This window comes from Pteropus alecto, unplaced genomic scaffold (genome assembly GCF_000325575.1).
Source record: "Pteropus alecto unplaced genomic scaffold, ASM32557v1 scaffold45, whole genome shotgun sequence".
Taxonomy (NCBI): domain Eukaryota; kingdom Metazoa; phylum Chordata; class Mammalia; order Chiroptera; family Pteropodidae; genus Pteropus; species Pteropus alecto.
Window position 1 is genome coordinate 4972580 of NW_006442491.1, and position 26216 is coordinate 4998795.

Genomic DNA, 26216 nt, shown 5'->3' on the forward strand with positions numbered 1-26216 from the left:
TGATGAAGCCTTACTGCATAACCTGCGCCTTCAGATCGAAGCCCAGTTTCTACAAGACGATATCAGCGCGGCAAAGGACAGGTACAAAAAGGTAACCGCAACCCTTCTGAAAGCCCTTCGCCCAGATGACCCAGTTCGGGTTTGTCCAGACAAGTTGGGGGCACTCGTGGTTGAAAGGTGAGACTGCTAGAGCATGTTACTTTTGTGTGCATTGCCCCTGAACCAGTGGGTGATGGGTTGGTTACTGGACAGCTCTTGGTGAGTGGACATAGAGGAGGAGGCAATAATGTGTGTGTGTGTAGAGGGGGTGTTGGGAACTAATAATTCTATAGTACATTACAGTTTACAAAGTGATTTTACATAAGTCTGTCTTGATTAAGGTACAATCTGTCAATTGTTTCAGCTCAAAAATGGAAGAAATGCAGAAAATGCTATATATATAATCTTTTAACTCTGCTTCTGAGCCAGTAAATTCAGGGAGTACATGGCATTCAGGAGCCTCCTCTCATGTAATGCTTGGCCAGCTTTTCACAGGCCTTACTCTTGGGGACGTTGGTGTACTGGAAAAATCAGATCCCGGAGCTGTGTGATTATGGGGGTGTGACCTAACCATTCTGAGCTGCTTTATTTTCAAAAGCAAATGTCAGACTGTTGTCCACAGAGCTGTGTGGTTAACTGAATGTGGCGGACCTGTGGCCATGACCCTCAGGGCTGACCTCTCCAGTGGGCTCTGTCCTCCCTCCAGCTGCCAGTATCGGCAGCCCTCCCTCAGAATTTTATCCAGGCAGTGGAGGGCTGTTCCACCTCACAGGAAGTGCTGGGGACTTAACATCCAGGCAGCAGCCTCGGCCAGTGACCGACGTGAGTTGGCAGATACGTCTCCCAGCTCCCTCTCTCCTCCCTGTCTCGCCACCCCACTCCATTGCTCATGTTTCCTGGCGTGTTTGCTCAGCTAAACTGTTTCATTCAGATTCCTCTCTTGGGGTCTGTACTTAGTCAGCGGGGGCTGCTATAGCAAAGTACCATGGATTGGGTGGCTTATAAGCAACAGAAATTTATTCCTCACAATTCTGGAGGCTGGGACATTGAGATCAGGACACCAGCATGGTCAGGTTCTAGCAAGGCCTTCTTCTTGCCTTGCAGACGGCCACCTTCTCCCTGAGTGCTCACCTGGCCTTTTCTAGGAGCATGTGCATAGGAGAGTGAGCGAGTGAGCTCCCTGGTGCTTTTATAGGGGCACTAACCCCATCGTGGGCCTCCCTCATGACCACATCTAAATGTAATTATTTCCCAAATGTCCTACTTACACATACCATTCTACTGGGGGTTAGGGCTTGAACATGTAAATTTGGGAAGGACACAGTATTCAATGTGTAACAGTCTACTTCAGGGGAAACCCAGAATGAGGTAATATGATAATACAGGTGAAGCACCTGGTGCACCTGGAGCTTGGCAAACGCTCAGTAAATATTAGATTCTCTTCCCACCTTGGTGTATACCTGCTTCAGCATAAAAGCGGCCCTTGCGTTGAAGGAATATTCCCCCTCTCTTTGGCTTCCTCCAACTTCCCATCAGGTCCAGTCTGGTCTTCCCTGTGCTCCTGCCTCTGCTGTACTTTATTGGAATCCTGGGAGCAGTGCTTGGGGACAGTTTCTAAGAAGCTGAAAACATTCTTCAGAGCCATTTAAGAATAATGATAATAAGCACTCACACTGTGATGCTTTATCTCATTGGATCCCAACAACAGCCTCATGAGATAGTGTCTTAGGTCAGGCTCCCCATCAGCAGAGCCTGAGGTGGTGATTTTTGTGTGACTGCTATATGGGTGGAGAGCACCCAGGAGAAGGGGCGGGAGGAAGAGGAGTGGGACAGCACGGGGATAGGAGCTGGCAGGGACCTGGGCTCTGCGTGAGCCTCAGTCTGGTCCCACCATAGGGGTGGGGGCTCTGGAGCACGAGTCACAACACAAGGTTGTTCCAACCTTGAGGCAAGAGAGGTGGTTTCTTGAACTCTTGTGCCAATGAGTCCCTGACCTGGGTTGGGGTTGAGGCAGGATTTGGGGCGAGTTGCATAGTTTCCTGGATAAGATGACCATTTTCTGACCAAGGGCAGTTCTCTGGAGAGGAGGCAGCTGTGTGATATTATCAGTCCTTACGCACAGAGCTGGGCAGAGGTGTTCTTCAGATTGTTATCCTGCTTTTATAGAAGAGCCTGAGTTTTAGGAGGTATAAATAGCTTGTTTGAGGCCTCACGCAGGTAATTGATTTAATCTGGGGCCGACTGACCAGATTCCATTCTTTGAAGTCCTGTTCTAGTGTCAGAAAGGGTCCTTTGAACCGTCTGGAGCGTCTTTGTCCTCCATTTCTGCTTTTTTCTCATACCTCTGCCACCCAGGGCTCTGTGGAGACAGCAGCAAAGCATCTGTGTAACTGAAGGGAAATGTCAAAATAAACCGAGCCTCAGTTTATTTATCTACCCCATTGTTCTAGTGAAGATTAATTAAGGATGTAAAGTGTCCTCTGCACAGGTCGGGCCTGTCCTATTTGTGATGGTGGAACATGTGAAAGCCTTCATCCCTGTGGTCATTTGATCCTGGAGGGAGGGACTCCGGAAGCTCAGATTTTAATGAGAACGCTTTCTTTCCTCCAACAGAATCTTCTGGAAATTCAGACCTATGTCAGCATCCTGCAGCAGATCATCCAGACCACCCCTCAAGCATCTATAATTACAGGTGGGATGCGGGAGGTAAGAATCGAAGCCCTGGCTGCAGGGGAAAGCACATTCGAAGATTGTTCTGACGTCTTTGTGGGGCTAGTTACAGGTACGCAGGGAGAGGCGTCAGGCCAGATTGCGTGGAGCTGCAGTGGGTTGACTCCTCTCCACTTTGACCTTATGTTCACATTTAAAGTTTTCTGTTCTACTACTCAGACTGCGAATGCTGCTCTTTAGACATCTGAGGATATAAACTGTGTCCCTGGCCATTTTCTTAGGTGTTTTCCTTGAGAATCATGGGTTGTTCTTCCTTGTATAGTTTATAAGAAAACTGCCAGACTGTTTCCCAAAATGGTGTATCCTTGTTGCATCCCCACCAGCAACGTGGGGGAATTTCACTGGCTTTGTGCCCTTATTAGCACTGGGTATGTCAGGTATTTATTTACTTTTGCTTGTTGCTCTTCTGATAGGTATGCTGTGCATCTCACTGGGGTTTTAACTCCATCACCTGATGACTAATGATGTTGTGCATCTTTTCATGTGTTTATTTGCCATTCATATATCTTCTTTTTTGGAATATCTACTCAAGTCTTTTGCCCATTTTTTAATGGGTGGTTTGTTTTCTTAATCCTCTTATCTATTTGACCGTAAGTTTTGAATACAGAGAGCCTCAGATATTAGTGACTGTATTTTCAGGGTCAGGGTCTGCTAATGATTATGTGAGTCTGTGGCATGAAAACTTTCTGGAAAGGATAGAGATTATTGAAGCCAACTTTTTAAAAATGGGGATTTGGATGTGAAACATTATTTTCAATATAATGTTCCATGTTCCTTCTTCACTTAGCTCTCTAACTGCACAAAAGGATATCAATGTATTTTTTTCTTAATGTGTTTTATGGGAGTTTGTGATGCATAGTATGATACATATAAACATACACCATAAAGAATGCAGATTAAAACAGAAATGTCATGTGTTTCTTCTCCAGAGGTTGTGGTAGTCTGGTACCGGGGTTTGTGGACTGGTCAATGGATAAGATGCTTTTTTGTTTGTTTGTTTGTTTTTGGTAAGGATCACTTAGAATAGTGGTTCTCAATCCTGGTGGCACTAAGAATTGCCCAGGAGTCTGTCCAGACCACATCCCAAGTCAGTTGGCCGCCTGTATAACCAGTGGGCTAGGGCAGCTGACTGCTTGAGTATTTTTTGTTTTAACTTAATTTTTATTTTTAATATCAAAGCTTAAGAAATTTCCAAACTTGCTTTTGAAGACACTCTTGAACTCTACCAAATAACATCTAAGAGGCAGGAAAGTCTCTTTTTTTTTGGCCTTCACGGGACAATTTTTGTCCGCCAATGATCATTTCAGGTTTCTACTTTCCTCAGTGAAACCGAGGTTGCTACAAAGGCCTAAATTAGCTTTTCCTAAAGCCTTTTCTTTGTCAGAGATTTCTTTCCAGATACCTCCTTTTTATTTTGCAAACACATTTTTCCCTCTAATTCAAAGGTGTTTTACACCAGAGCACATTTTTTTTTTTTGCAGTAAATTAGGCATTGCTGCTAATTTATTTTTTATTTATTTTTATTTATTTTTTATTTTTTTAAGTTTATTGGGGTAACATTGGTTAATGCAATTATATAATTTTCAGGTGTACATTACAATTTGATATCTAAAAAATATGGAACGCTTCACGAATTTGCGTGTCATCCTTGCGCAGGGGCCATGCTAATCTTCTCTGTATCATTCCGATTTTAGTATATGTGCTGCTGAAGCGAGCACCAGAGTACATTTTTTAAATCATGTCATCTGTTCCATGTAATGAAATTCTTCTGAGTTATAAGACTGGGGAAACTGATTAGGCTTCTTCTGAGGGCTTCACTTGTTGGCGGTGATCGTTGGCCTCGCAAACCGCAGACCCATTGGGTGAGAATCTGCATTTTAGCAGTATCCACAGGGATCCATGTGCACGTTAAAGGTGGAGAAGCACAGATTTAGAAAGAATCACATTCTTGATTAATCTTAGCTTAAAAATTCTACATACAAGTTAGATGGTCACTTTCAGGTTGTGTCATTGACTCTTATATCATCCTAGAAAATGTGTGTCACATTTGCTCAAATGAGGATGCAATTAGCATTGCTAATTATAGAAACACAGGTCAACTGGTTAATGTGTCAGTAAGCATAATGTCAGTGCCCTGTAGTCAGAGGCCACTGGGGACAGGCCTGTAGTTACATAAAGCTGGATTTATTTTTCACTGCAGGAAGGGAGGGTGTATACTGTGGACACTTGTAGAGTGTCTCAGTGTGTTAGGTGATCTGGGGGAGGGGTCAGGTAAGCAGGGTCCTGCTCTGGGTTGGGTGCTGACAGGAGGGAGCTGGTCCTATGACCAAGCGTCCTGATAATTTGTGTCTAGGAGGCAGAGGAATGGAGTGTGGCTAAAGCTGTACCTGGAAATTGAGCAGCATCACTCGTGTTCCGGGAGAGCAGATGTTGGCCATTTTTGTGGTTACGTAGTAGTCTTTTGGTCTGAGCTCAGACATAGTTACAGAGGGGTCTCGTTTCTGTCTCGTTCACCCATGGTCCCAGAGTGACATCTTCAGATGTTGGGTGTGGCATTATTTATAAGTAGGGAGCATCATGGCCTGGCAGTTAGTTCCAGCTACTAGCTAACAGCTTCAGGGCTATCTCCCTTCATCTTCAATTAGTATCCGAGGGCTGTGGGCAGGTGTGGAGAGGCATGTAAGATGAGTAGGAGCGAGGCAGTCAGAAGATGTGGGGCCAGACAAGCAGGCAGGGCCCTGGTGGGAAGCAGTGTAATACATTTACACTGGATCCGCTTCTATCCTGATGCTGCAGGTCTAGGATGTGTGGTATATCTCCATATACTTTATGTCCTCCGTATATTGATACCGAGGGGCACAAGTCCCCTTCTGCTCCAAGCTACCCCCTTGTCTGCATCTTTGAGGCAGGGAGGTAGGGACTGAGATAAAAAGAAACAGAGGACAGAGACAGACTGAGAGAACTGCGAGAGACTGAGAGCTTGCGTTCCTCCGTGTACCGAGAAACGCAGGCATAAACACATACAGTCGAAGAGGTCCTTCTACAGTTATGTCTCAAGTCCCGCCTTCCCCATGGGGTCAGACCATAGGACCAGACACACATTTCCTCTTTAAGCACATCTGTCTTGCTTTGGCTGGCTCTGTGTTGCTGCTCCAGCCACTTTTCAGGGAGAGGCGGGGCTGCCTTAAACACATGGCCTTGAACATGGTGCACTGACACATGCTTGTTTCTGACTTTGCCTGGCTGTGAGGCCATGTTCTGTGTCAGAGGCACTACTCTTGAGCAGTCAGGCTTTTGTGAAGCAATTTGGACGTTTCTGAATAGACAGTGGAGAGGCTGATTGAGGGAGGATTTCCTTCCAGAACATTCTGTGGAGTGTTGGTAGGCAGTGCAGCAGTGCACCAGGGCCCTGGCTTCTCTTGTGCCCCTTGGCTCCTGCTTTGTGTAGCAGCATCTTGGAATAGTTGATGGTCAGGGCTCAGACTGACCATGCCTTCTGCAGACACGGAGAATAGAGCCTTACAAGAGACTGCATTCTGAGTGTTCCTTTTGACAGAAGGGAAAGTGCCTCGTCCAGACTTTGTGGCACAACCAGCTCTAAAATGTGGGTCTCCTGACAATGTCTTCACATTTTACACTCACAGCATTTATGGTTCAGATGTTGAAGACAAGGCGAAAAGGCATTAACAGTGGCCACCATGGGCCTGTCTTTGCTCCGGCTGCTCTAATGAATTTCACAGATTGGGTGGCCAGCAGATTCAGTTCCTGGTGCGAACCCGCTTCCTGATTTGTAGATAGCCACTATCGCAATGTGTTCTCATGTGGCCTTTTTTTTTTTTTTTTTGGTGTAGCACAGAGATAGAGCTCTGGTGTCTCTTTATTTTCTTATAAAGACACTAATCCCATCCTGGGGACCCTACCCTCATGACCTCATCTAAACTTAATTACCTCTCAAAGGTCCCAGCTCCAAGTACCATCCCACTGAGGGTTAGGGCTTCAGCATATGAATTTGGTGGGGATGCACAAACCTGCAGAACATAACCAGGCCCACACCTCCTCACCCCTTTCCCTTTTGGATTTTCTCACATGTCAAGTGTGTGTGAGTGCTGAGTCTGGCCTTCTTTGTGCAGGAGAGGCTCCTGACTGAGCGGGAGGCAGCCGCCCTGCAGAGTCAGCTGGAGGAGGGCCGGGAGGTGCTGTCTCTCCTGCAGGCGCAGAGAGCCGAGCTACAGGCCCAGGTAGGCCCTACCTCCTCACGTCCCCAACTTGCTGTTGGACATCCAGGGTTTACAACATGTTTTATTCAGTGTCAGGTCTGTGCAGAGAAGTGCACGCGTATTCAGCTTGGTGATTCTCACAAACACAACACACCTGTGTGCCAGTGCTCAGCCAGAAACAACACTCTGAGTGGGGTGACCAGCTGTCTGGCTTTGCCCTGGACTGAGGGGTTTCTCAGGGTGCAGAATAGAAAAGTCCTAAGTGAACAGAGACAGTGGGTCCCACTAATTCCTGGCCCCTCAGAGGGTGCCCTCACACCCCCCTTCCCCACCAAGGGTAAGGCTGTCTGTAAAATCTGTCCATTTTTGCCCAGTTTAAACTTGTTTTTAAAAATAAGAAATGTATACATGTTGGGATTTTTATTTTACACTTCCTCAAATCTGTGCTTCCTGTTTCTCTTTTGACCTAAAAGTTCTCCTTTGGAATTTGGTTACAAACCTGGAAAAGAATAGTTATGTCAATGTTTGCTCAGCTCAGAATTCCACATACCCCATCCCCCTTTTTTGGAGTGAATTTTATGTTGAAAACTAAACTGAACAGAAAAGCTCAGTCCTGTTTCCATGGTACACCATTTTGGTGACCCGGTAGTGTGTGGTTTCCTCTGAGGTCCTGAAAGGATAGAGGGAAGGTGTATGTGTGTGTATATGTGCGTATTGTATGTATGTGTATGTACATGTGTGTATATGTGCATGTGTGTATTATGTATGCATGTGCATATATTTACATATATGTATATATGTATACGTGTGTGTGTGCATGCGTGTGATTGAGGAAGTGGACACAAGCTCAGTCGTTGTCTAGACCAGTGTTTTTCAAAACAGTAGTTACAGCTCATTTTCAGGTTGTAAAATGAATTCAGTAGAATTGACTGGAATTGAAAAAGAAGAAATTGACACAAGGCTAAGATAGAATAAGAAATAACAGAGTGCTTGACAATTAGAAAGGGATTTATTTTGTGACACCATGTTTTTAATAAATATGTATATATAAATATATATTCAAATAAATGCACACATATTTATATGATATGTATGGTTTATGATATAAAATGTGGTTCTTCTTGTGGCCCTGGTGATAAAGTTGAAAAACACTGCCTTAGATACTGAGACAGATGGAAGAACCCAGCCTGATGTGGTAAATTCCAGCTCCAGAGCAAAAGAATGTTTCTCCCTCTACGTACACATATGTATTTGCTGAGTATGAAACTGAAACATTTCATAAAGGATTAACCTATCTTCTGAGACTAGGAAATGGAACTGTCTGGTTGGCCACCTGTCCCCACCCATAGTTGCTGCAGAAAGACTTACTCGTAATAGTCTGATGTCGTTTTCTCTCTAAATTGGAGGGCTTTACCTTTTCTTCTGTGCTATTTCCTCCTGCTGGTAGTCTTGTGAAGCCCCTGGACTCCCTTCTTAGGAAAATGTTGAAGGTCTATAATAAAAATAAAGTCCGTATATAATTAAAAGGAAACCAATTCTATTGAAACAGTTATCAAAATGTTACCAAATCATATCCTGTATAATAATATATGTACTTACATTAAATACAGTAGTCCCTCCCTTATCCACTGTTTCACTTTGATGGTTTTAGTTACCTGCGGTCAACTGTGGTCAGAAAATATTAAATAGAAGATTTCATAAATAAACAATGCATAAGTTTTAAATTGTACATCGTTCAGAGTGGCGTGATGAAATCTTGTGCCATCCCCCTCCGTCCCACCTGGGACGCGAATCATCTCTGTCCCACGTCTCCACATTGTATATGTTCTCTACCCCTTAGTCATTTAGTAGCCATTTGGGTTATCAGATCTACTGTTGGGATATTACAGTGCTTGCGTTCAAATAACACTTATTTTACTTAATAAATGCCCTAAAATGCAAAAGTACTGATGCTGGCAATTTGGATGTGACAAAGAGAAGCTGTAAAGTGCTTCCTTTAATTGAAAAGTGAAAGTTCAGTACTATCTTTGTTTTCAGGCATCCACTGGGGGTCTTGGAATGTATCTCCCGTGGATAAGGGGGGACTACCGTAACAAACTCTAGCAGTGGGTCTAATGAAACAGAGGTTGTATTAGTTTTCTCTTGCTGCCGTTATGAATTACCTCAAATATAGGGGCTTAAAACAGCACTTTTATCTCACAGTTTTGTAGGTTAGAAGTCTGGGCAGGCTTGTTTCTCTCTGCTCCAGGTCTCACAGGCTGAAATAAAGTTGTCAGCCGGCCTTGGTCCACCTCATCTGGAGGCCCTTGGGGAAGAATCTGCTTTCAGCATCCTTCAAGTTGTTGGCAGAATTCAATCTTGTGTGTCTGTAGAATCAAGGATCACATTTCTTTGCTAGCTCATCTAATCATTCTAACTTCTGCTTTTAAGGGCCCATGTGATTAGAAATACTAGAATAATCTCCTTGTTTTTTAAAGTCAACTGATTAAGAACTTTTATTACATCTGCAAAGTCCCTTTTGCCAAGTAATGTAACACGTTCATAAGTGTTAACACCAAGGGGCAAAGGTCATGGGGATGGAAATTTTGCTTAATTAACTTTAATTAAAACAGATATGGCTGGGCCTACTCAAGAGTTTCTGACTCAGTAGGTCTGGGGTATGGCCTAAGAATTTGCATTTCTAAGTTTCTAGATGCTGCTGTTGCTGGTCTAGGAACCACACTTTGAGAACACTGGTGTGGGGACAGATCCCAGGCTGGGATGGAATGTTCTACATCTGGTCCACTTGAGTCCCTAGCTTGGGCCCTCCACACCCTTATTCAGGCTGGCTTTTGCTGATTTTAAAAGGTTTTAGTGGCTTCCTAACGTAGTAGCTAAACTGAGTGCTCAAAAGGAGATTGGGTGGCATGGCCAGTGCTATGACTGGGGAACACAGAGGAGGTTGGAGGAGGAAGAGCTCCTTGTAGCCTGAGGGATCCAATGTGACAGGGTTCTGCCTATGGTTAGGGCATCTGATGCTTCCAGAACCCTCTACAGCGGAGGCCTAACGGTGAGCTCTCTGAACCAGCAGCATCAGCATCACTTGGGAACTTGTCAGAAATGCAAGTTCATAGGCCCGTCCCAGACTTACTGAATCAGGAGCTCTGGAGTGGGGCCCAGCAATCTGTTTTAACAGGCCTTCCAGATGGTTCTGAAGCTCAAATTTGAGAACACTAGTCCACAGAATGGGAGACACAGCACCCATCCCTTTGGGGATGGCACTTATAGGTGGAAGAGAAAAGGCAGGCACTTCTGATTCTTTAAATTGCATCGACTGAGAGTTTCTGTGACAGGAAAGTGAAAAACGTCATATATTATTTGGAAAGTGAACCTCCCGGGTAGCATTTCTAATTAAAGTTGCTTGGCACCATCTAGTGGTAGGTTTGGGTAAAACAGTGTGTAATCAGTGAGGATATTTGAATTCTTGTTTTCCTTTTTGAAAAAAGACCTGGACCCAAAGGAGTCTGGGGGCCTAAGGAGATTGATGTAGGAGGTCACCCCTCCAGATGTGGCTCACTATGAGGTGCTGTCTTGGGGCCCTGTTGACCCCTTCTTTGCAAAGGCAAGCCCCGCTGCTATGCTTGAATACTTTTTCATTCAACCTCTACTGCCAAGCTCCACTTGAGATTCACGGGATACTGAGCAGAGCATGGCATGGCTCTTGCCCTTAGCTGCTCACAGCTCAGTAGGGAGATGGCTATAAACCAGATGATATAACTGGTAAAAGCAGAAACACAATAGTCACCTTTGCTCAGGATGAAGTTCAAATTGCCACATGGCCCACACCTTCCACCTGCTTCTCTCTCCAATATCCGCTTGGCTGTTCTCTTCTAAGAAGCCCTGGGCTGGCTGTAGGCTGCTGTCCCTTCTCCTCCCCTCCTCTCCACCCCCGGTATTTTCCTGCAGTTCCTGGTACCTGCCCCTTTGCTCATCACTACTCTTCTGGAAGTCCCTTTTCCTCTTCAGTACCCAGGACTGGCCCCACCACCTCCGGAAAGCCTTCCCTGACACCCTCCAGTGCCCCTGGGCCTCTCTGTGTGCTCCGTGGGCATGTGACGGAGCTGCCTTCCCTGCTGGACTGGGGGCTCCAAGAAGGAGGGTCCATGTCTCATTCTCCAACAGCCAGGCTGGTGCTGGATAGCGCCTGATGCCTGTGCTAAGGTCACTCATATCAGGGACATCTTCCTTGGCTCCTTCGAGCTGGTGAAAGTCGGCCTCTTAATACATTCCCTGAACACTCCTTCTTGTGATAAATAGTTTAAATTATTGAACTATAAAGACCACATTGATGTGAACATAAGTCCAGTTTTATAAACCTGGTCAGCACTTCACTAGACGCTGTGGAACCTAGGTTGACACAGGCAGATTCATGCAGAGCACCTGTGCCAGTCACAGGTTGGAAGGCGCCTTTGAGTTGTCTACCGGGCCTCCCTCCCAGGCGGGCAGTTCTCCCACAGACTCCGTCAGAGGGCAGCCACCAAACAACCAACCGCTAGCTCGTGAGTTATAAGAAATATCGTGCTTGCCCTGATGATCCAAAGGTTATAGATGACATTTTCCTGGTTTCTGATTTCCCAATTTGTGACAACCCTTCGCTATCCTATTTATGGTTTAAAAGTTTGCTAAGTGAACAGGCTCAGGGAGGGGTCTGATGGGGGTCATACAAGTCCCCTGTGTCTTTTGTGAGAATAGGCTTGTAGTGCTTGCCTGTTGATCTGTGGGAATGGAGAGTTTTCCTGGGGCCTTGGAGTGTGCTTGTGTGTGCGTGCATGCATGCCTGTGTGTGAGCATGCACACTGCTCCCCTGCAGCTTGGAAGGAGACTGAAACAGGAATGTTCGTGATTTCTGGAAGTATCTCAGAGCCTGTACAGGTGGATCTGAATCTTGCTGTTGTATTTATGAGCAAGTCACTGCCTGTGTGCCTCAGTTTCTTCATTTCTAAAGTGGGAATAATATCAGTCCCTCCCCCACAAAGTTATGAGGCTGGTGAGTTGATCTATGTCAGAACTCACTAACACAGCCATTACTCCCGCTCTGGCCCATACCCAAAAGAGGTAATAGAGTCTCTTCATATTTAATCTTTTCTTTTATTCTTTATTCTGAAGTATTTCAAACATACACATGGCCCCTCTGACATCACCTACATGCCTCCCACACCCCGTGTAATTCTGAAGCAATACCAGACACCATGTATCTTATCCAGCAATATTTCAATGCATATCTCCAAAATATGAGTGTTATTTTTATAGGCTGCAAAATGAACCTTTAAAAATGAACACCAATTCTTTAATATCACCAAATGTCCACTGAGGGATCAGATTTCCAATTGTCTTATAATTTTTAAAACTGGGGTGATAGTTCCATATAATGTCACCCTCTGCAATGCACAGTATATCCTTTTGGCAAACACATACAGTGCTGTAACTACACCCACAATCAAGATATAGGACAGTCCCCTCACCTCAAAATCCCCTCAGCTGCCCTTTTCTGGTCAACCCCTCCCCTACACCCCCTGGCAACCGCTGAATCTGTTTTCTGTTTCTCTGGTTTTGTCTTTTCCAGATTGTCATGTAAATGGAATAAGACAGTGTTGTCTTTTCCACAGTTTCTTCCTTTAAAGTTTGTTTGAATTGGGATCCAAATAAGGTCTACACAGTGTAACTGGTTTATATGTCTCTGAAGTCTTTTTTTTTTTTTTTTTTTTAAGGCGGGGCAACCCTTGGTTGACTTCAAAGATTGCAAAAACCTTGTCAGTTTGAATTGGGATCTCCAAATAAGGTCCACAGTGTAACTGGTTTATATGTCTCTGAAGTCTTTTTTTTTTTTTTTTTTTTTAAGGCGAGGCAACCCTGGGTTGACTTCACAGATTGCAAAGACCTTGTCAGTTTACAACCCTTTATTTTTTATTTTTTACAACTACAGCACCTGATTTTCCTAAAGTAGTCTCCTATCCAAGTACTAACCATGTCCGATCCTGCTTAGCTTTGGAGATGAGATGGGAGTGGGTTTGTTCAGGGTGGCATGGCCATAGACTTGAAGTCTTTTAACCTATAGGTTTTTCTCCATCTCTCTTTTTCTTGAAATTTGTGGAATATATATACTTTTAAAATTTGGGTGCTGTGGGCACAAGCTCTTTCCTGTACATGAGGGAGAAAGCTAAGCTTTGATAAAAGACAGTTGTGTTTATCTTTCACAGCCTCCCTGCTGCCTGGTTGACACTGGGATCCCTGGCCTCTGCTCTGGACCCCAGCCATACCAGCCAGCGTTCCGCAGGCTTAGTTCTCGGATCTGCTCTGTAGAAAAGGAGAGTCTGACTTTGGAGTTCATCCATCCCCAGATAACTTCTAGTCTCTGAGGTTCAAGACTTTTAAATTTCTATTTTTTGGAAGCATTTCCTAGTGTGTGCAAAATGCTGGTGTGGGTAAGAATACGGGACTGCACCGGAAATTAGTGGGTGTGCCTCTGTATTTGACGTTACAGGTAACTGAATGGAATTTTTTTTTTTCCCCTTTTATGAGAAAAGAAACCTGATCAAACTAGCTTAAACAGTTTTATTTTGAAATAACTTTAGACTTCTAAAAAGTTGCAAAAATAGCACAGAGGTTTCCCACACACTCTTGACCCAGCTTTCTCGAATATTAACAACTTAACTACAGTACAGCGATGAAAATCGGAAGGTTAACGACTTCATCCTAGTAATGGACTCGATAAAAATTCCACCCATTACTCCACTAACATTTTTTTCTGGTCGTGGATCCTACTTGCATTTAGGTGTCGTGTCTCCTTAGTCTTCTTCAATCTGAGACAGTGTACATCTTTCGTGGCCAGGTATTTTGTACGATGTCCTTCTATCTGGGCTTCCCTGACACTTCCTGAGGATTAGGTTGAAGCTATGCATTTGTGGCAGGAACACCACAGAAGCAATGTGTCCTTGTCAGTGCATCTTATCAGGGAGCTTTGCACTGGCAATATGACCTGGATCACTTGCTTGAGGTGGTGTCTGCCATGTTTCTCCACTGTAAACATACTTCCCCCTACCCCCCAAAGGCACAGGATCTAAAAAGTAGTTGATGATGTCTGAGAGCAGGGTGTGTGGCAGGAACCTGGAACCAGGATGAGGCAGCAGCTCTCTCTCATTGTCGTCTTCTCGTCCCACAGGTGCTCTTGTCTCTGTTTGTCTTTGCCCTTCGGCTTCATTTGGAGCAGGGTGTGTGGCAGGAACCAGGAACCGGGACGAGGCAGCAGCTCTCTCATTGTTGTCTTCTCGTCCCACAGGTGCCCTTGTCTCTGTTTGTCTTTGCCCTTCGGCTTCATTTCTCTGCATCTCTGAAGAATTGTCTTTCTCAGCTTCTTCATGCCCGTTACGAAAGATTGCCACTTTCAAATGGTGGCCTCAGACCCAGTTTATATGAAGCTGCCCGAACTTGCAGAATAGAAAGGATCTCTATTCTGAGATCCTTTTCCAAATTCCTAGGAGAGGAAGCATATGATAGACCAGCCTGAGTCAGGCCCAGCCCTGGTTCTAGGGCTCTGATCAGGAGAGTGGTGTCACATCACTGCCGGGACCTTTCTCTAAGTGCGATGGGGCAGTCATGAGACGAGGGAATGACACGGGCTGGCACACATCTTCCCAAAGTGTCTAGTGCATGTACCCCTCCTCCCTCTCACTGTCTCTCCTTTTCTATCTCCCCCCCAGCCCTTCCTTCTTTCTTGATGCAACAGATACATTTCTGAAGACCTTTGTAAGCTAGGTTTTCAAAAGCCATCACTTAGGGAACTTCACTATTCTAAGGCCACATCTGTATATAAAGTGAAGAATCAAATCATCACGGGAACAATCATGCTCTAGATTGTCCAAGATGCATATTTAGCTGTATGTGTGAAATGCCTTGTAGTGGACATACTTGAAGTCGAATTCAGATACCTGTCTAGACCCTCATAACTCAAAAAGTGTGGTCCGGAGAGCAGCGCCATCATGTGGGAGCTGGTTAGAAATGCAGAGCCTCTGGCCCCCATGCCAGACCTGCTGAGAGAGGATCTGCAGCTCACAAACATCCTCAGGGAGTTCGAGTGCACGTTGCAGTTTGGGAAGTGCTGTTCCAGTGCCGTTTTATTTTTGAGGACCAATAGTGCATGTTGGATTCTTTTCTACTTGGGAAAATGAGATTATAAAAGAATCATGACTACGAATACTAAGCGTATAAATAAGTATACTTATGGCTCTTTGTGCATTGTCAGAAGGTCTTAAAGTGAAAATAAGGCCACCTCTATTTTCTCACTTTAATTTTGACTTCCCCTCAATTAATATAGAAATAGTGTTTTCCTGAAGTTACTTTATGTGTACACAAGTGTGCACATGCATGCATACACACACACACACACAATTGTCAGAAGGTCTTGAAGTGAAAATAAGGCCACCTCTATTTTCCCACTTTAATTTTGACTTCCCCTCAATTAATATAGAAATAGTGTTTTCCTGAAGTTACTTTCTGTGTACACAAGTGTGCACATGCATGCATACATACACACGCACACACACACACACACACACATACATTTTAGCTGCCAAAACATACAGGTAACTAACTACTGATCAGAGATCATGGAGAAAAATAGAGCACCATCATTATTAAATAGGAACAAGGAAACTCTTCCCCCCTTAATTATTTCAGTAAAAATAACATCTTCTCTGTTTAGTATGTGTTCTTCTTTTAACTTATTTTTTGGCTATCAGATTTTTGCTAACTCATTGCTGACAGAGGAACACATAAATGAAACAAGAGTTGACACACTGAGTCCAGGTTCTCCCTTCCAAGTCTGGGTCTTAAGGGAGAGGGCACAGTGGGTTTCCTTACAGCTGTGTCTTTGCCCACAGACAGCGACCCTGGAACAAGCTATTAAAGATGCCCAGGAGTGTTATGATGACGAGATTCAGCTCTATAACGAACAGATTGAAACCCTGCGGAAGGAGATTGAAGAGACTGAGAGGAGCCTGGAGAAGTCTTCCTATGATTGCCGGCAGCTGGTAGTCGCCCAGCAAACCCTGAAGAATGAGCTGGACCGGTATCATCGGATCATTGAGAATGAAGGCAACAGGTGTGGTTACAGAGGAGCACGGCTGAGGGAGCGCTACTCTCTCCTTGCTGCCAGAGGCTCATATATTCCACAAATCTTTGTTGAGGGCCTTCCATGTACCAGTTTTAGGCAGTGGGGAGGTGGCAGGGAATGAAACACAAAATCCGTGACCTCATGGAGCTTGAATGATGAATGAATTTGTAACAGAAGGAGTATGACCTATGACAAGTGCTATGTGCTATGGAGGAGATTATGGCAGGGAAGAGGGGAATGACGATGGGGATGTTGGTGGGAATGTTTGAAATTTTGAGTTTGGCAGTCAGAAGAAGTCTCATGGAGAGGCTACTTTTGCTCCACAGGCCTCTGAAGACAAAATCGTCTTAGCAGAGAGGTTGATCAGTAGTATTTAATGAGATGCTGCAGGTGAGGTGCCTTATACAGTACTTGATACTGGAGAAGTCCTCTGCTGCTGCGGCCAGCATGATTTTTATCACTTGGTTGGGTCTATAATGTGACTGTCAATATACTGTCTGGTCTTGTCCGTAATGGAGCTGTGACTTGCACTCTACTCACTTTCAGACAGCCGGGAAATACATCTCTGTCTCTGTCACTGTCTCTATCTCTATCCCCACCTCTACATCATCTACATCTATACCTTTACCTACACCTACATCTACATCATCTATGCTTATACCTACATCTGCCTCTGTATCTACATCATCTACGTGTGAACATTGATGCCTACGTCTACATTATCTACATCACCTACATCTATGTCTATATCATGTACGGCTACATCTGTACCTACATCATTTATATCTAGATGTACACCTACACTTAAACTTACGTCTGCATCATTTACATCTGTATCATCTGTATATCATCTATATCACATCATCTAAGTCAATACCTATACTTATATCTATATCTACATCATCTACATGTACATCTGTACCTACAACTACATTATTTACACCTATATCTATATTATCCATGCCTACACCTACATCATCTACATCTACATCGATATCATCTACACCTATACCTATATCTACATCTACACTTACATCTGTGTCATCTCCATCCACACATAGCCTGTATCTACATTATCTAGATTGACATCTACATCTATACTGACATTATCTGTATCTATACCTACACCTACATCATCTATCTTTATACCTTCATGTATATATACATCTACACATAATCTGTATCAACTGCATCAACAGCTACATCATGTACATGTACATCTATAACTACAGCTGCATTATTTGTATTGGCACCTACATCTAATCGCCTACATCTGTGATGATGTGGATATCCATATCCATATCTATAATTATCATCAGAGAATAGATTGGGGACAGCCACCTCATATATGGGCTATGATTCTCTATTATAAAGTTGTGATTCCTTGATTTATTTTTGCTGACATTTTTAGGTTTAGACTAAATTCAAAGAGAAGCACCCAGAAGTACCCCGTAAGGAGCAGTTCTCTCTTTTTCTCTGGGTACTCTATTTTGGCTGCAAGTACTTGAATGTTTAACAAGAAAACCAAAATTTTGGTTTTTTTCCTCCTCTAGTTATAGTCAATGTATCATGCATAATTCCAAATTATATTTATGTCACAGTGAATGCTTTATGCACACGTTTGCAAAAATAAATCTTGAACTGGCATTTAAATGTCCTTGTGCAAATTTTTGTTTTGAAGGCAGGGCTTCACAAAAAGGTAACCGGATACCTCTTTTGTTGATTTGTTTATAACTTCTAATTTTAATATACTAATTTTGATAGAAATGTTGCAAGCATAGAACAAAGAACTCATGAATGCTCTTTACTCAGATTCACTAGTTTACATTTTGTTTAAATTGCTTTATCTTTTTTCTCTCTATAAAACAAGTTGGAGCTATTGTACTCTGGTTGCCCTCAGTATGTCAGCCTGGGCTGGCCACTCTTTTATTAAAAACAAAAACAAAAAGAAAAACACACTGTTCAACAGAGAAGTGGCATTTTGACGTTATAAACAATCCCCACGTCCCAATGTTTCTATGAGTTTCACAGTTTATGGCTTGATCTCAAAGAAATGATTATTTCCTTTATAACCTCATTTAGTGTGTAAATATGTATGTGGTTCATGAGAAGTTTAATCTAGAGAAAGCTTTTTTCATTTTTGCTCGTAATTAGAGGATCACTGTTACCCCCTGACCATCTGTTTGGCTTGATGCACTAACGATGGTGACCACCTCTTTCTGGTCCTTTCTGCCAGGCTGAGCTCTGCTTTCATTGAAACGCCTGTCACTCTCTTCACTCCAGGCCATGGAGCCTCTCTCAGCCCTCTGCCCAGCAGGAAAGGTAATGCTTCCCATCCCCAGCTTCTGCTGTTTTCTGTCTTTGAAAAAATGGGGGAAAAAAAGTGGCTTTCTTCATGAACTTAATATTCATGCTCCCTTCCAATCCATCTGGAAATTAAATGCTTTCAGGTGCGGTTTCCTTCTCTGCCTCGCTGATGTCTGCCCAAAAAGTTCACAAGGGGAGAAATCAGGTGGGGGCGGGGGGAGTCGGGCAGACCACCTTGGGAATGCCATCACCAAATAAGTAACATATTGAAGTGAATATTGAATTGTATCCCCCTACCCCCCCACCCCCAAAATTAAATGGACTATACAAAAGTGCTTAATCCAGTGTCTGGAGCAGAGTAAATATTCAATTACTGTTCCTTTTCTCTTCTATTCTCAACTGAGCAGAAGTAGCTTGGTTGGCAAATGTGGCTTCTGCCTTCCACATATGGTCCTTTTGGGTTGGTTTCAAGCGCCTGTGAGATGCCACCTCATGGCTAAATCTCCCTAATTCTGAACAAATGGTGTTCTGAGAGAAGAGAAGGTCATAATGTTGGTGGCCCATATTTAGAGTGCCTTCAAATCTATGTGTCTCAGAAAGCTCAGAGGGGTTCGTGGAAATGGGGTTCCAGAGTTAGAACGCTGTTGGAAGGGGCAGCAGTCCCCAGTCCCCAGACACCCAAGGCTGCTAGCTCTAGAGACATGTGACCTGTGCACAGGGCACTGTCCTTGCAAGGGCTTAATGCTCTGCAACCAGTGTCTTGAAATTCCTAATCATTTTGAACATGGGCCCTGCCTTTTTTTTGCACTCAGCCCTGAAATTCTGTAGCTGGTCCTGTAAGCATCCTTTCCTCCCATATCTGCTCCCAGCTGGCTTCTTTTGATGGGTCCCACTCTGCACCCCCTCCTCCCTTACGACTTCATAGCCCCTTTCTGCCATTTCCTGATTACTCTGCTCTCTCATTATGAATCACAAAGATGTCCTTGCTTTGTCTGTCTTAGTCCTCTGGCTAACAGAGAAAGGGGATGAAGAAGACTTTTGGGATGAGAAAGTTAAAAAAAAAATCACCATGTGAGTGAAGTAGAAAATCCTCATGGATGAGGCAGGGTTAGATTTTGTATGTTTCTTAAACCTTTAGTTTTTCCTTTTAGCTAGTCTGAAGAAATAAATATGGCCTAGGAAATGGGATTCCTGTTAGTTCTGTCATAATAGCATCGCTTTCCATTTTTACCCAGGAGGAAAGGGATGCTGTGCAAAGGTTAGTCATATTTATTTAGCTTGGGACACATGTGAAAGGAGCAGCCATATGAATTGATATGATTCCCATGCCTAAGGCCATTCTGAACATGTCAGAGGCCCAGGCATCTCTGCCTTCTCTCCTTTGGGGAAGTCCAAGTCAGGAATGACTTTGTGGAATGAGTTTCCATCATTTTGTCTATGGACCCAAGTAGCCAGCACAAGCTCATCAGGGAGTTGGGCTGAGACAAGGGCTGCTGCTCCCACTGAGTATTATTGTAGTAGAATCACATGTCTCAGTAAATTGTACTCAATGGGATGGAAACTGTGAGTGTCAGATTAAGCAGTGTTTTCCCTCCCCTTTGCAAGCCCAGAGGGGTCAAGTGACTCATCCAAAGTTGCACAATTGGTGACAGAGCTGGGACCTCAAAACACAGGCCGTGGATGCTACAGATCCAGGCCTTATTCCCTGTTGTTTTGCCCCATTATTACTAAACCCACCCCAGTGCTAGGCATTGGTCTCCAAGACAGTTAGCATAGTTTTCAGTGAATACATTTTCTTCCTCTTTCATTGACAATTATGTTTGACTTATTGTCCATTTATCTATTTTATTAAGATCTAGCCAGAGCTGTTCAGGATATTACAACAGCAAAACCAAGACAAAAAGGCCTCCCCAAGAACATTCCAAGGAAAAAGGAGATTATAGCTAAAGATAAAGCAGATGAAAGTCTGGAAGACACACCACTGAAAGGTCCAGAAGACACAAAGCCAGTGCAGGTGGTAGTTAAAGAAGGAGGTGAACCTAAGCTTGAATCAGAGGGTGAAGAAGCAAGTCCTCCCACCCTAGAAAGGGCTCCGGAGGACGTGCCAGATGGAGGGAAGATAAGCAAAGCCTTTGGGAAACTCTGCAAAATGGTCAAGGAGAAAGTGAGAAGCCCTAAGGAGCCTGAGCCCCCAGCCGACCTCTACACCAAAGGCCGGTATGTGCTGGTCTCCGGGGATGCTAGTTACGTGGACCCTGGGTTCTGTTCCTCATCTATCCCAGCCAGGGGTGGAGTGGTTGTTGCCATTGAGGACGACTCTCCGCATCGTGACAGTCCTGTTGAGCCCTCTCCTGAGCAGCCTGAGCCCCCTCTGGAGAATGGACAGGAGGGTCCACAAGGGAGAGAAGATGGACACTCACCCAACCAGCATACTGCGGACAAGGAGAATGAGATAGACACTGAAGAACTGAAAGGTCCTAGGGAGAAGCATGATGGCCAGAAGAAGGATGAAGGGCCCAGGAAGCCCTGTCTCGTGGTCGTACCTGGTCCAGAGGGACCATCTGCACCCCTACCCCCAAAGCCTGCAGCCAGTCAGGGTGGATCTGAGGGGCAGGGGTCTAGGAGCAGCAACCTGCAAGAGAGAAGCCCTCCCAGGACTTTGGCATATGAGAAAGTGGAAGTGATGGAATCCATTGAGAAGTTTTCAACTGAAAGCATTCAGACATATGAAGAAACTGCCGTAATTGTGGAGACCATGATTGGAAAGACGAAGACAAACAAGAAGAAACTGGGAGAGAATGGCTCTGAAAATGCCTAGGCTCCATGGGAGAAATGTCTCTGGGCCACTGTAGGGGAAGTGCTTTTGATGTAGAAAAAATGATAAAAGAGTGAGAGTTCCTGTTTGGGTTAGACTATAATTGGCCCACCTGGCATTGCCAATGAAGCCTTAATTAAAAAGTTTTCTTTGCTTGCACATCGTTTGTCTAATTAACAGGTCCTTGGGAATGTAGGTGGATCAGCCACACTCAAGACAGGACGTTATGTTAAATGGCCACCAAACTGTTCTTGTTTAGGAAAGAGACAAGCCCTTCATCATGGTTATTGGGAGACTCACTAGAGACTCACAGGATATCTGGATTTCACATACACAAAAATGATAGTTGATGGTATTGGCTCATGCTCAATGCATTTCAAGCACAAGCATATGCTCACATGGAGTAGTGTTTTGTTAGAAGTAAAATGATTAAAGCGATCTGTCCTAACTCCCCTAGAAGCTTATCCTGACATGAGGATTTAAATGTAGTTTCTAAGGGGTTTGATCTCAGGAAGCACCAGTAGGGCAGTGAAGAGGAAGACAGGGACGGCAGGGCAGCCAGTAAGAGATATGTTACCAGGTCTGTTAGCACTGTGGGCGGCTGGAGCCCAGTCCCCCACGGGACTCTGGGAGACAAAATAGAACATATGCCACAGAGTTATTCTTCTTGACGTGAGGGAGAGGGTATTCATCTATCAATTCCTGTCAGGCAGTGGCGAGGGCTGCTCCCAGGGTGCTAACTTTGGGTACAGAGAAAGTGTCCAAGTGAAGTATAGGTGCTGGCATTTGGACATCAGGCATGGAAATGCATAGAAATGGTAAGGGTCATGGGGATATAAGTGGGGGTACCAATGCCATCTGCCATAGCATATGCACCAAATGTCTTTTTGTTTGAGTCACTTCGAATTTTCACAGTCAGATTGCAAACCTAGGTCACGTTTCAAAAAGCAAAAGCAAATGTCACTGCATAGTTTCTTGTTCAGGAGTTAATTAGTCTAATAAGCATTTATTGAGCATATACTATGTGTCAGTATACTATGCTGATAAGGGGAGGATTTGTAGGCTTATTAATTGCCATAATATAGTTTGCTGTAGTATATGTGTGTGTGCGTGCTGTCTTGTACACACAAATGCACATGTGCACAAAGGTGCTTACTGTGTTGCATCTTAGGAAATAGACGTTATTTCAAACCAGAATCTTCACAGAAATTTTTATTTTGCTTCTAGGCGTCTATTTTTCTCAGTCTAAAAATATTTTTTTACTTATAATAATTAAGAAAGTACTCCTTTCCCATTGTAGATGGGAGTACATTAAGGGCACTGAGTAAATATGCTTAAATGGATTATTATGTCTGCCTAAACAAAAGTATCTGGCAAGACAGCTACATATTATTAGAGAAAATTGACTAAGTCATAAATTCTCTTATTTCTCTGTTATAGATAATAGAATACTAAATGGAGTCACTTTCCCTTTATTTAGAGCTTTGAAACTTGTTCTGAATTCATTTGAGGTTTTGATTTCAAGGAAGAAATATGCTTTTGTTATTCTTTCTAAAAGATGAATGGAAGACCCACTCCATTGCACAGTTTTGAAATATTTATAATTTAAAAGCTTAAGAGAAAATTATGGAAACCATTAGCTGTATCACAATGTACTAGGAATTTGGCCAATGTATATATCGTATTTAACATAACAGCCACTGCAAACCTTTTTGTTTCCCCCCTGAAGTCTTTTTATTTTTTGGACTATGTGTTCAGTTAATATTCTTATTTAAAAAGGCAGGGGTATCCTTTTGGAAAGAAAGGTCATTTCTATATTCACTCAATCATCAGAAATGGATTGGGGCCCTGTTCTGTGCCAGGCATGGTTCTGAGCCCTGGGGAGATGGTGGAGAGCAATCAGACCTGGTTCTGCTCTCACAGACATTACGTATTCTGGAGGGAGGAAATGTATAAGGAAACATAACTGAAAAAAAAAAAGAGACAATACTAAGGAAATCAACAGGGTGACATGTAAGAGTGACTGGGGGTCTACTTTGGGTTGGGCGGTCAGGTGAAGACTGTGGATGAGGTGACATGTGATCTGAATGACAAGATGGGCCAGTCATGTGCAGATCAGAGGGAAGAGCATTTCTGGCAGAGGAACTGCAAGTACAATGGCCTTGGGGGACAGGAATGGACTTAGCCTGTTCAAGGAGGAGAAACAGAGGGGACTTGGGGGGATAATGGAAGGAGGTGAGGTCAAGGAGGGAGAGAGGGACCAGGTAAGCACCATTTCCGAGCAGGCTCAATTCGACCTGAAAGCCAGGCTCCCAGGGTAAAATGTGGGGCTGCCTGTGGTTAGCATCTTGGAGTCTAGTTGGGCTCCACTTGCTCATTTTCTTGGCTGCTACTCTCCAATTTCCCTGCTTGGTTATATTTTCCCCAGCAGAGTTGCAGAACAGGTTCATTTCCTGGCTTTTCTTTACCCTGAGGTCTCTGAAAGTAAGCATTTAGTTTTATAAAAAGTATTTCTTGTTAGGAAACATGGGGGCTCAGAGCAGGCCTCCCAGTGGCATTGATGATGAGAGTGTCAGAACTTAGACCAGCCCTGAGACACTTGAAGGCAAGTGCTGTGGGTGGCTTGTCCTAACTGTTACACTAGAGGGCCCCCAGCCTCCTCCTTCCAACTCAGCTTCAAGTTCGGCACTGAGCCTCTCCAGAAGCTGCCTCCCCCACAGAGAAGCTGTGTCCAACCTCCCCACTCCTCCATTCTCCAGGCACTTGAGTAGGTGGCCAATGACTGCTGTTGTATGAGCCGCCTTGGTTGCTGACCCCTTAGATCCCCGACCCTCGCTGTTCTGGCTCAGGCTTCTCATACCAAGCACATGTGACTTTCTGCCTTAGGTGTACCTATGGCCTTAGGAACATGACACCCTCGCTGTTCTGGCTCAGGCCTACACACCCAGGCTTCTCATACCAAGCACATGTGACTCTCTGCCTTAGGTGTACCTATGGCCTTAGGAACATGATTGGTCTGCAAATTGGGCAAGTGGGGGAGTGCTGGGGCATTCATGAGGGGAGCAGCCCTCAACCAGGGTGGACAGGACTTGGTGCGTAAATACCCCAGCTCTCTCACCTGTCTGTTGGGATACGGCATGTTCTGCAGTCCTCTGTGGGCCTGAGCCCCAGATACCCACGAAGAAACCGACTCATCAGTGTGTCCTGAATTGGTTCCCTTCCTTTCCTATTCCACTATATAAAGATGCTTCCTTTCAAATAAATGCGTCCTGAATTGGTTCCCTTCCTTTCCTATCTCACTTTCCTGTTCCACTATATAAAGATGCTTCCTTTCAAATAAATGACCTCAACTCCTTGACTCGGAGTCCGCTTCTGGGAGGACCCAACTTACGACAGCTGGTTGGCACCTTCCCAGCACAGACTCCCATTCTTCAGGTGTCAGCTCTGATATTGTGTTGAGGAGTTGCTCCTCCCACACGGGTATAGTCCTGATCAGACTGTCAAGACATCTCGCCTTTCTCTAGCTGCGGGGTGGGCAAGTATCCCAGATGAGACCTGTCGTTGGAATTGGAAATCTGAGTCCAGGGAAACCAGGACAGAAAGTGGTGGAGCTGGCTCCTTGAGGGAGTAGTTCTGACGTGGTCACCACTGGTTCCTGCTATGTATCCCCACCCCTAGGCTTGCTCCAGTCTCCGTCCTTTTTCTAGGTGGGTTTAGGCTGGTTCTTCAGGCGTTCCTTCAGTTCTGAGAGCTACCCCACGTGCTTTGAACGTGCTGCTTGTTTGTTTTCATTAGTTGGCGTTGCGTTCTGTTGCTTTCGACCCTAGAGATCCCAAAGGTAACTGCTAATGAATGAGGTTCAGTATCAATGGAGAATTTATGGAGATTTTAATTAAGTTAGGTCGCCCCAAAACAGACCCTAAACAAAATGGAGAGTTTTATTAGAGCAGTGATCACAGCAACTCAGGGTGCCCTTAGTAAGCGCCTACCTCTTAGCTCCAAGCCCACCTTTCCGGTGCAGGAGTTGGAACCTGCCACCTTGTTGCTGCTTGGCCAGGGTCTCCCTGGTAGGCGGAGAATAAAAGGTGGAAGGAGGGGGAAGGGACCTGCTCCTTCTTGTCTGTCTTCATCTCCCCAGCAGCGCTTCTTCACCCTGGCCGGAGCAGTGCTTCCTGTAGCAGCAGCCGGATCCAGTTTTCAGTTTTTCCAACATTTGCAGAAGCAGCCTCATGACATTCTCCTCAGAGACGACTGTACCAGCCAGTCGATGCCCCTCTGCAGATGTCTGGGTTTTCGGGTGCCCACCACATGCACTCACACTCCACCCCCGGGGATGGAGGGCGATTGGAGCAGGGGATTCTCCCTCACTGGAACCCCACCGTGGTCCCAGTGAGCCCCTGACTTGGGCACATGTTAGACTGCTTGGTCTGTGTGATACTTTAAGGTTCTCTTTTACCTTTCTAATTAAGTAGGAAATACTTCTTTATACTACTCAGTTCAAGATGCTTTATATTTAATTCTCTCTGTTAACATTACTGGTAGGATTTCTGTCTCCTGACTGGTGAAAGAGGGGCCATGAGACGGAGAGAGGAAGCACCAACACAGGCAGCATTAACCTGCCACCACCGCTGTGGGCAACTGGGGCTCCATCCCACTGGGAATCCCCAAAGAGACCAGGTAGAACATCCTCAGATTGTCCCAACAGGAGGCTAGGAAGCTCGGATCTCCAGCAGGAGGCTAGGAAGCTCAGATCTCCCTGCACAAACTCTCATCCTTCCTAAGGTGGGGGTGGCCCTGGGGCACTGATCCCCTGGCACTTTTCCAGTTGCACACCAGGTCTGGTGCATCTCTGCAGCCAGAGAATACCCGCTGGCAGAGAGACATAGCACACTTGGCATGTATGAAACTCTACGAGCGACTTCAGGTGTGGGCCAAGGAGATAGCTATAGAGCAGAAGTTG

General features: G+C 44.7%; 1 protein-coding gene and 1 non-coding gene across 3 annotated transcripts in view; one reads left to right on the forward strand and one right to left on the reverse strand.

Annotated features, from left to right (window-relative positions):
* BFSP1 (beaded filament structural protein 1) overlaps nucleotides 1–21415 on the forward strand; it is a 34887-nt gene extending 13472 nt beyond the window's left edge. The window contains exons 4-9 of one of the 2 annotated variants that reach the window (XM_015596949.2): nucleotides 1–91; nucleotides 2653–2745; nucleotides 6900–7007; nucleotides 15902–16122; nucleotides 18371–18456; nucleotides 20295–21415. In XM_015596949.2, the coding sequence (XP_015452435.1) occupies nucleotides 1–91; nucleotides 2653–2745; nucleotides 6900–7007; nucleotides 15902–16122; nucleotides 18371–18456; nucleotides 20295–21259 (1564 nt within the window). In that variant the 3' untranslated portion in view covers nucleotides 21260–21415. The remainder of the gene's footprint in view (nucleotides 92–2652; nucleotides 2746–6899; nucleotides 7008–15901; nucleotides 16123–18370; nucleotides 18457–20294) is intronic. The other variant, XM_015596950.2, reaches the window with a different exon arrangement.
* LOC112471346 lies at nucleotides 4381–4487 on the reverse strand. The gene has a single exon (XR_003043249.1). It is a non-coding gene; the product is annotated as a U6 spliceosomal RNA (small nuclear RNA).
* Nucleotides 21416–26216: the final 4801 nt, after the last annotated feature.